The following is an 11,209-nucleotide window of genomic DNA, read 5'->3' as shown; positions in this document are numbered from 1 at the left end:
GCTCAAAGTGTCTTCCCAGCACTGAGCAAACTTGAAAGCAAGGAGTGAAGAGCCGGCAACTCTTCCTTCCGAAGAATGACTTTATTACATCGAGTAGAGTGTACAGGTAAAACTGACTTACGCGTTTCAGAAAAAAGCCTTAATCATAGCCATAAAACACAGTTCAGGACATATTTCTATGCAACAGGTAATTGAGTAAAAAAAAGCCCCATCTCATGTCCATGGTGCCCAGTACTCAGTTACCTGTCGCATATAAATGTTGTGTGCTGAACTGTGTTTTTATGGCTAGGATTAAGGCTTATTGCTGAAACGCGTAAGTAAGTTTGACCTGTACAGTCGCCTCGATGTAATAAAGTAATTCTTCGGAAGGACGAGTTGCTAACTCTTCATTCCTTACTTTCAAGCTCATGATGCACCTCCTCCGAGGTAGGGTGGTGCTTGGCTGGTCTGGCACTCAGGGTCATAGCTCGAGGGTAGCAGAGTCTTCGGCCCTGTGTAAACTCCAAATTGCAACCTGGATCTTGTACAGGACTTTCCTCTGCAATTCAGGTAGCTGAACAGGGCAGTGATGGAGGGATGAAAAGGAAAGTATATGCTGCTAGGGAAGAGGGCAGAAGAGTGACCCTGCATGGTCAAAACTACACTTTGAAGACAGACAATATTAAATAAGTTCATTTATTTTATAACATTTAATTAATTCTAAACTAAAAGAAACACGGGCCACCAGTGCTGACCCCCCTACTAAAAAAAATGCTAGGCTGTTATGCAAATCCAATCACTTTTAAACATTCTGAATCTTTCACCTACAACATATGATCAGCGGATGAACTCTGAATGCCTCACCTGTATACAGTACTCATTCCACGTCAATTATTCAGATAATACTGAAGCCATTGAATCTGCACAATAACCAGGCCACTAACATTTTCAGACGGAAAGGTCAGCAATGGCATATTACTTTTAGCACAGGTTTCCGTTCAAATGGAAAGTAACAAAATGAGAAAATTACTGGCAGTGCCGGGACGAGGTTATCTAGCGCCCAGGGTGAAGATGCCAAATGGCACTTCCCTCAAAAATCTATGAGCATTAAATGTCAGCAAAAATACCCCCCCCCCCCCAAAAAAAAAAAATTAAAAAAACTGAGCACTAATCTGCACACTTACCCCCTATCCATAAATTCTCTTAGCAAGCCGAAATCCCCCTCCCCCCCAAAAAAAAATTCCCCCTCTTCCAGTACAAATCCCCCCTGCCAGCTCAAAACCTCTCCCTTCCCAAATCCACCCTTCAAGCACAAATCCTTTACCCTTTGAATTTCCCCTCTAAGCATAAATCCTCTCCTTCCCCCATCAAATCTCCCTCTCGCAGCCAAATCCTCCCTCCTAGCACTAATCCCCCCCTTCCCCCCTAAATTTCCCTTCCTAGCACAAATTCCTCTAGTCATCACTACTAGCATAAATCCTCCCGCCCCCCCAAATCCCCATTACTAACAGAAACCCACTCTTCTAGTGCAAACCCCCCCCTCCTCCAAATCACCCCTTCTACATAACCCCCTAAAATCCCCACCGCACTGAGGGTAGCCGGTCCTCCTGCTCACCGTTTGGAACAGGGAAATTTAAGCAATTCCCTGTTACTTCTTTGGCACGTCTATGGTGAGTCAGGGATGGGCAGCTTCTATCACCCTAGGTTCACATCTGTGCGGGTGGTGCTGCTGTGGATCCGCACGAAAATCCGTGCAACCGCACCACCCACACAGAGAATTGCGGACCCGCAGGAGGGTGCCATTAGTTCTAATGGCACTCTGCCTGCACTGGAAAACACAACCGTACTGAGAACCAAGGTTCCCGTGCGGGCAGCGTTTTCCAAAGAATTCCAGGGACTTCTTTCCTGCATGTCTGGGGCATGGGAGTTCATTCAAAATAATTGGGCTCTCGTGCCCGTGCAAAACGCGGCTCGCACGGCTGTAGAGATGTGAACAGGGGGTCAGAGCTTTTCCTCTAATGAGTACTGCTGTGTTACTTATGATAACACAGTGCAAATAGCAATTCTGTTCAGTATAGCAGGCCATACATTATCAGTTCTCTTTCCTTCAATCCATATTGCTATACAGTACAGCCTTCAATGCTAACCCCTGCCAAGCGATTATCAGTAAGGGAGAATAAACAGTGCCCTCTAAGGACAGCAGTAGCAAGCAAAAAAACTGTATCAGGTTATTTTGCAACCTTGCTTGATTTGCCTGGATATATTTAAGGAATTTTTTAAAGCCTACTTATTCTTTTAAAAGCTCCCATGTGTGTCAGCATTTACAGCTGACCAAACAAGAGGTCTGTTAGAAATCCAGATTGTAATCCTGGCCTTTGAAGAACATGCAGTCTGGGTATCTGTATGATGATTAAATGTCAGGTTAGATATCAGCAGCTCTTCAGTTCTGTTGGATCTCTGGGGCTCTCCTCACCGCTGTCCTCTGGATAAGTCAGATTCAAGGCACTGGACACTGGATGAGTCCATGAAGTGGTTTCTGTGACATGGCTGCATGAAAGAGGGAATAAATTAGAAAGGACACAAGTCAGGAGAAAACTTTTACTACTACAAAGAAACTTCATTAAAAAAGGACGTTATACAGTTTGAAATATCTACCCTGTACTCGGGTAAAAATACAAAAGATGTTGTTACGCCGAGTAAATAGATACCAAGCAAGTCGCACTTTATAACTAGAACACTTTAAAAACTGTTACAGGTTGCAAATTTGTAGAACATTTTGGACAACTGTGGTGCCTGATCTGGATAATGAGGATTAGGAGCCCCCCTTTACTAGGATGATCTCTGCGAGAGACTGCTTGATCCATTATAAGTTTTTACAGAGTATACATTACAGCAGCCAAATTAGCCAAAATGCAAGCCACAATGAAATCAAAAAAAAGTAGTGAAGGAACTATTTTTGTAATCACGATAATACACTGTCTCACCCTGCTCTGCACATGCTCAGTTGCTCTACATGTTTAGGCACTGTGCTGAATTTGTAGAGACCAGTCCACTGACAGCCTAAACATTTACTGCTGCTCAGGGGCTCTGGGCTTCAGCAAAATGGCAGCCTCCAGCAAGAGGAAACTATAACAATGCTGGAGGCAATTTAGAGCACACACTCATTTTGGTAGCATAATTATTAATGTAGAATGTATGTTCCTTCCTAAAGAACATTAAAATTGCACAGGTTAAGACAGTGCCATAGAAATACATTAGATGTGACTTCAGGTGCGATTTGTAAAAGGCATGTTGCACATGAAATCACACCAGTGTGAACCAGGGCTTAGTGCTCTTAACTGAGACAAGTACACACTATAGAGGGATATGCTTTGTTCATATTTCATGTCTGAGGGTTACAACCACTTTAAGTTCCTACCCTCTAAACCCATCAATCCATGTCTTGATGCACCTGTAGATCTAGATTTGTGAACAGAGGCACAGTCACGCTTAAACAGAGAATGGTAAGTTGGAAGCACCAATTTCTCTAAAATAATTTTGTATGCTGTAGCATTAACAGTCCCCTTCACATAAAACACTTGAATTTAATAATGTGGCGATATAGTGTAGAGTGTGATAGTTGGGTGTCTACAAACTTCAGAATACATTGGGGTTGATTTACTAAAAGCAAAAAGACTGTGCACTCTACAAGTGCAGTTGCTCCAGAGCTTAATAAATAAGAAGTTCTGCTGACTTCCATCATCCAATCATGTGCAAGCAAAAATTCAGTTTTTTTATTTTCCTTGCACATGATTTGGAATTCATTGCAATGTCAAACTTTACCTCATTTACTAAGCTCTGAAGCAACTGCACTTTGCAAAGTGCACAGTCTATTTTCCTTTAGTAAATTAACCCTGTAGAGGATGTGCTTTGCCCATTCAATTTCAATGTCCATAGCATGGCCACAGTTACCCTTCAGGGCTGCCTACCTCACCTCTACATCCTTACCCTGGCCACAGTTAGGGTAGATTTCAACATGCGTCTAAATTTCCTTTGCTTCTAAAGCCTGATCCGTGTTCGGATCACACTCCAGAGACTTCTGACAGGTGGTGAGGAAGCAATGGGGTGCCTCCCTACTGCCTGTTTTAACCCCATTTTTGCTAAAAATCATGGCACACCGCATGCATTGCATGTGGTTGCGGGGCGTTTGCGGAGCTTCCCCATTTAGCGTTGATTTCTACATATTGAGTGAACTTTGCCGTAAACTTCACAGCCGTGGCATGTAAACTTCCCCGTCTGCCTACTGCAGCTTAAGGGGGGGGTGGCTGGCAGGCAGCAAAAAAAAAAAAGACTCAACCACTCATCTTTGCCAACCCCCCCCCCCCAATCACAAGTCTAAACAACGCCTTGCGGTTTCATCTAAGTGGGCTCCAACTCACACTGAAACCCACACAAAGTAGTGCATGCGCTAGTTTTGAAAAACAAACCACACTAAAGTTTGTGGTACTATGGTACCATGCAATCTACATTTGGGGGGCCATTAACAATGTATTTTGTCGAGGTTGGAGACCCCACTGGACTTACTCAATCAGTCACTGGTCATGGGTGGGTAGTGGAGTGGGCGAGTGAGAAGGTTTCCCTTCCAATGATTTGTGCACAATTTGGAAGAGGGCGATGGTTAGCCCTTTTTCAGGCCTGGGGTACTACCTGGGTACAGCCTTAAGGCCATTTCCACATGTAAATTGGGAAGAGTATTAGGAAAGGACTGGCCGTTCTACAATTTATAAGCACCTGCAGCAGATCGCAAAAGGAGTGCGCTTGGAACGCATTTTGTGAAACGCACACAGAATGTGCCTTTGCCAGACCACATTCTGGTGTGAAATGGCCAGAAGAGTTCTTACCTCTGCTCTATATCCCATCTCATCACTATCAGCCAAATACATTTCATCTGTACATAAACTATAGGCATACACGTACAGTAAGTATAGACTAACATTTCTGAACTGTGACATATTAGGAATCAACATCTTAACGAATTGCTGAAACGACTAACACTTGCTGAAAAAAATGGGACCCCCTCCAGGTGCAACAGCTTCTTATTAATTTATCTCCTTTCCATTTCATGTATAGCACAGGTAGGCCCTGTTCACGGTTTTAAAGAGGCAGATTTATTCACTGAGAAGGAAAAACAGTGCCAGCTCTGGAGCAGTAAATATTGAGCCAACAAAAAGTAAGCCGCAGAAACTGTCATAATATTTAATGAAACACTCAGTTAAACATGAGAATTTCACATTTGCATTCACTCGGGGGATGTGGCCCCTGCTGAGCATCTGTATTTCTCATTCTGGGATTTGTGCACCTGGCTGCCTAGCTAATCATTATAGATAAAGCTGAGCTTGGCTTACTTATAAGCCTGAACCCGGGACTGCAGAAACATGGGCTTGTTAGGTTTGAGCCATGCTCACTCTTGGAGCCTGCCTAGACATGCTGGACCATAAGAGACTGCACATCACAGAATCAAGGAATCAAGCAACAGGGGCTGCAGACCTAAGCCCTGTAGAAAAAAAAAAAATCAGTTGTAACAGATAGAATTGTTCAAAAAACCGATATAACGACTTTAGCAATATGTTACATTAGTTGGTAATGCACAAAATGCTATAGAGTTGTAAGTAACATTCTAGTCCACGTATCAAACACAAGGCCCACGGGCCGAATACAGCCCACCAAGCCATTTCATGTGGCCCTCACACCTCTCCTGCAGCTGCGGCACCCCCTCATCTCCGTCCCCACCTTATCACAGCAGTCAGCAGCAGAGAGGAGAACAGAATTTCTCCGCCAAATCCTGCGCTTCTCCGTTCAGTCACGAAGAGGCTTGTCTCTGCCCCCCCCCCTTCACCCTCCATGGCTCAGCAGTCAGTAGCAGAGAGCAGAACAGAATGCCTCCTACAGATCCTGTACCTCTCTATGCAGCTGCAGCACCCCCTCATGTCCGCCTCTAATGGACTCAGCATTCGGCAGACTCCAGCAGCTGACTCCAGCCCTGTTCTGGTCCTCCTCCAGACCCTGCACTTTCTGCTTCCCGGCTCCTCCCATAGTTTCTTCCTGGCAACGGCACAAGGTAAGGGGGTGCACTGTGATGTAAGGGAGGGTGGGCGACTCGACTTCTGTTGGCGGGGGCTCTTTGTTGGTTATGTGTTAGAGAAGACACTGGTAGTGATGAGGCAGAACACGGTTTTACTTGTGTGGCTTAAGTTGCAAACATACAAAGCACATTTCAGTAATGTGTGACAGCAGACATCTTGGTTTTGAAGAGATAGAGAGGAAGAGAGAGAACTAACAAGTTTTACACATATGCACAACTGATAACCTTAGTGTACAGTGCCATCTACTGGTCAAGTGATATTAACACACAATACTATATAGTACATGCTGTTGTATCTCCAACACTCTTGACATCTGATGTAAAGGGGGTGGAATGCTCTAGACATCGGCTTATAACTATTATGAGAATAATACAATTCTATGCCAGTTGAAAGGGAGGGTCGCACACCACTGCTGGTATCATCCACAAGAATCTTTATTGGAGACTACTCAGCCAGAACACAACAGAATCATGCTCTTTCAGAGCAGTCTCCAACAAGTTTTCTTGTGGATGATACCAGCAGTGTGTGATCCTCTTTTACAGACTTGCATCATCTGCTACTGAAGTGTGAGCGGACATTGTGCCTGTCTGCACCTGCCCTTCACAGCCTAAGTCTTAAAGTGATATTAAAGGATCATTTTTTGAAAACAACACGTTATACTTACCTGCTCTGTGCAATTGTTTTACACAGTGCAGCCCCAAACCTCGTCCTCTCAGGTTCCAGGCTGGTGCTCCCGGTTCCTTCCCCTTGACCAGTGCCCCCTAATAGCAAGCCGCATGCAATGGAGGCACTGGTGCATACTCGCTCCTGAGCCCTGTTCTATGCATCCATAAGATACGCAGAGCTGCAGCTTGGTCCTGCCCCCTGGCTCTCTCCTCATTGGCTCACTGGCTGTGACTGACAGCAGTGGGAGCCAATGTCTACTGCTGCTGTGTCTCAACCAATGAGGAGAGAGAGACCTGGGACAGCCAAAGCTCCTGTGCACATCATGGGATCGAGAGGGGCCTCAGGTGAGTATAAGGGAGGGGCTGTTCCCAAGCGCGCTATAGCCAAAAGATGGCTACAGCGAGGTTGGCTAGTTCTGGGAGGGCGTCCATGGACGCCCTCTTAGAACTGCACCCCCCCCCGTGCGTACTGTGGGGCATGACCAAGAAACAGGCCAATCACAGCTGCTTTTACCATGTGACCAGCTGTGTCCAATCACAGCTGATCACAGCGCAATTGTCATTCAACGTATGAGAGCACTGAAAGCTGAAAATTGGTCTAAGCAGGAAACGGGTAAAAGTGCCCGGTAGGCAAGTTGTTAATATCATACAGAGTAGATACATTTATATAGTCTTACAGATACAACAACCCTTTGAGGGCAACCATAATGCAGATGAGACCCACAATGAAACTGTTCTAGTCAGTGAAGTTGAGCAGCATTTCTTGCTTGACAATGGTTTTTCTTATTGCCTTATTTTTAAACTTTACCTTTGAGGCCAAAAAAGAAAATCAGGAACAGTGGTCAGCAAGAGCTTGCTTGGTACTGAAAACATCCAAGCTTTTGCTCCCCCAGAGACTGGTCATGTAACCAACGTCATTTACTTAGTCAAAGATGCAGACCGGTCAGCTATGCTTGAACATCAGTCTACCCAAGGTTCTTCAGGAGACCATGTGACAATGGCTCGGCACTGGTCACATGACCAAATCAACGGGGAAAGAACAGATGAGGGAGAATAACTGTGACAAGTACATTTTTACAAAACTTTAACTTATTTTTTGTATATTCTAAGGGTAAAGATCTGCTTTAAAGTGAATCTATCATTAGAAACTGCACTGCCCAAAAGAGTCAAAGTCATAATATCGCGATCCATGTCATCAATGGATCAGCATCTCACAACAGGAATGAAATGTAAGCTTATGATGACAATGAATCAAAGAATGATGGCACTGAGGTCTGGCAATGGCAGATGAATAATGCAGTGGGCTTGTAGTTCTCAATGGACTATGAGTAGTAGTTCACAGACTCTTTATGCAATTCAGTAACTGCCTGCTTGTACGAGATACGGGCAGACAGCTACATTAACAGCCGTAATCTGTTGATCGCAGCCAGGTGGGCAGGTTTCTTTTGTTTTTTTTTTTAAATTGTGACAGCAGGCTCGCTGTCACAACAAGGGATCGGAGTTGATGCGGGTGCTGCTCCAACAGTAACATGTTACACAGTGAATATGGGTGGAACATGCAACATGTTACAAAAGGTGAACTTATTCCTTAACACGCTAATGCTAGCTGAAGCTAATTATATCCAAAGTGAACACATGGTATTATACAGGTGATGAATGGGATAAGATATGGATGGATCTCCTTCATACTACCGTGTAAGAGAGATGGTGCTTTTGTAAGAACTAGTTCTTACAGTGTACTTGTCACGTCCATCCATGTGTAGGCAGACTGCCCAAAAATAATCAAGTAGTGCTAGGCTTTCTTAATAGAAAGGCAAGCTTTGTTTTGCAAAGTGGCATGAATGTGCAATAAAATTTAGTTGTAAAATAAAAATATTATACAAATAACGAAGTATATACTGTATAAAACATCAGTTTATAAAATGTTTGACATTTCAAACAAATTAAAATGAACTTGACCATATAAGCCATGATAGGAACTTAAGACCCATCTCGTTACTCCCATTCACCCCTAAACCTTTAGAATGCTTAGTCTACAACCATCTTAGCTCCTACCTCACTGAAAACAACCTTCCAGACCCCTTACAGTCTGGTTTTTGCTCGCATCACTCCACAGAAACTGCTCTACTAAAACTCATTAACGATGTACTAACTGCTAAAACCAATGGCCCCCTACTCCATACTCTACCTACTAGACCTCGCCTTTGATAGTTGACCACCCACTCCTCAAACTTCACTACTGTCAGGGCAGGAGCTGAGGAACGGACAGGCAGGCCTAACAATGTAACGCACTGGCTGACGACAACCACCACCCACAGACCGAAGTCCCTCAGGGCGCGGAGTCTAAGTCCCAGGCTGCCCTTCACCAGGGCCCCTGATGGTGGGGGTGGACTTGACGCAGCCAGGAACCAGGTCGCGGCCCCCGAGACACCTCAGCTGCGGTAATGGCGTGTAGCTGGTGGAAGAGACAAAAGAGTAATCAGACAAGCCGGGGTCAACAACAACAGGACAAAACAGTACAGGACAGCAGACGAGAATCACAGGTCACGAGCCGGGTTCAGCAACAGAAGGTCAGATCAAAGGAGAATACAAAGAATAGTCAAGTCACAAGCCGAATCAGATACCAGGAGAGTCACGAGAGTCAGAACAGAGTAATAGCAACACAAAGACACAAGACACAAGTGCAAAGAGCATTTGCGGGCCACAGGCTTATATGTCATCAGCCACACCCCTCTGGGGGATGGACCACAGAAACCTGAAGGCATAAAAGGATTCCTATCATGCACAGCAGAATCCAAGATGGACGCCAGCACATGGAGTAACATAACCTCAGGGAAAAGGTAGGACCTTGACAACTACCTTGGCCTCCGAGATTCAGCTCTCTCCTGGTTCCCCTCCTACCCATCACAGCGCTCCTTCAGTGTTACCTATAACTCTGTCTCCTCCTCTCCACTTCCTCTTTCTGCAGGGGTCCCCCAAGGCTCTGTTCTTGGACCCCTTCTCTATCTAAACCTCCTCTCTTGGTTGCCTGAAAACCTGCCACAGCTTCAAGTACCACCTCTATACTGATGACACCCAAATCATATCTCTCTACTCCTCACCTCACTCCTTCAGTCTCCTCTCGCATTACTAACTTACTAACTGACATATCAGCATGGATGTCGCTGTACTTCCTTAACCACTTGCCAACCGCGCTATAGCCGAATGTCAGCTACAGCGCGGTTGTCCAGTTGTGGGAAGACGTCATATGACGTCCTCCCAGAATGCGCCCTCCCGCGCACCCGCCAATCTTTGTGATTGCTATCCTACGGACACAGCTGATCACGTGGTGTGGTAAAAGGCCAATCACTGCGGCCTTTTACCATGTGATCAGCTGTGTCCAATGACACAGCAGATCACCGGTAAATGCAGTTGCCATTTATCAGCTGCACTTTCCTCACGCTGTCACAGCGTGAGGAAAGTACTGCCGATAACCGGCAATTGTCAGAGGACGGATTGGCACTGATCATCAGGGCACTGATGATCAGTGCCCAGTAGTGCCGCCCACCTGTGCTGCCCACAAGTGGGGAGTAGTGCCACCCACCTGTGCCCATCAATGCCTAGTAGTACCACCCACCAATGCCCATCAGTGCCACCCATCACTGCTGCCCAGCAGTGTCACCAGTCAGTGCCCATCAGCGCTGCCTATCAGTGCACATCAATGCCGCCTATCAGTGCCCATCATTGTTGCATATCAGTGCAACATCATCAGTGCCAGCTATCAGTGCCCATCAGTTCTGCCTATCCGTGCCACCTCATCAATGCAGTCTATCAGTGCATCCTCATCAATGCACATTAGTGAAGGAGAAAAATTACCTGTTTGCAAAATTTTAGAATAGAAACAAAGAAAAACTTTTTTTTCAAATGTTTTACTCTTTTGTTTTGTTTATAGCGCAAAAAATAAAACACCCAGTGATGATTAAATACCACCAAAAGAAAGCTCTATTTGTGTGAAAAAAAAATGATAAAAATGTAATATGAGTAGTGTTGCATGACCGCACAATTGTCATTCAAGGTGCGACAGCGTTGAAAGCTGAAAATTGGCCTGTGCAGGAAGGGGGTATAGGTGCCTGGTAGGCAAGTGGTTAACTACCTGCCGACCGCAGATAGCCGAATGACGGCTTCACTGCGGCCGGCCAGTTCTGAGTGAACGTCATATGACGTCCTCCCAGAACGCGCTCTCCTGCGCGCACCCGGCGATCTCCGTGATCGCTGTGTCCTATGGACACAGCTGATCACGTGATGTGGTAAAAGGCCAATCACAGCGGCCTTTTACCACCTGATCAGCGGTGTCCAATGACACGCTGATCAGAGGGAAATGCAAGTGCCGGTTCTCGGCTGCACTTTCCTCACGCTGTCAGATCGTGAGGAAAGTACTGCCGAGAACCGGCAGTTGTCAGAGCG

The 11,209-nt window shown here is 45.5% G+C and overlaps 1 protein-coding gene across 1 annotated transcript in view; it reads right to left on the bottom strand.

The window, feature by feature from the left end:
- Window positions 1-1,524: 1,524 nt before the first annotated feature.
- Window positions 1,525-11,209, bottom strand: part of STXBP4 (syntaxin binding protein 4) — a 222,179-nt gene continuing 212,494 nt past the window's right edge. Inside the window, exon 17 of the mRNA XM_089673286.1 lies at window positions 1,525-2,526. Coding sequence (XP_089529412.1) covers window positions 2,409-2,526 — 118 coding nt within the window. The 3' untranslated portion in view covers window positions 1,525-2,408. The remainder of the gene's footprint in view (window positions 2,527-11,209) is intronic.

The sequence above is a fragment of the Staurois parvus genome, unplaced genomic scaffold, assembly GCF_062004578.1.
Source record: "Staurois parvus isolate SC_StPar_1 unplaced genomic scaffold, SC_StPar_1.0 ptg000137l, whole genome shotgun sequence".
NCBI classification, from domain to species: Eukaryota; Metazoa; Chordata; class Amphibia; order Anura; family Ranidae; genus Staurois; species Staurois parvus.
The sequence above is the reverse complement of the archived record's forward strand: the minus strand, read 5'-3'. Positions and strand labels throughout refer to the sequence as shown.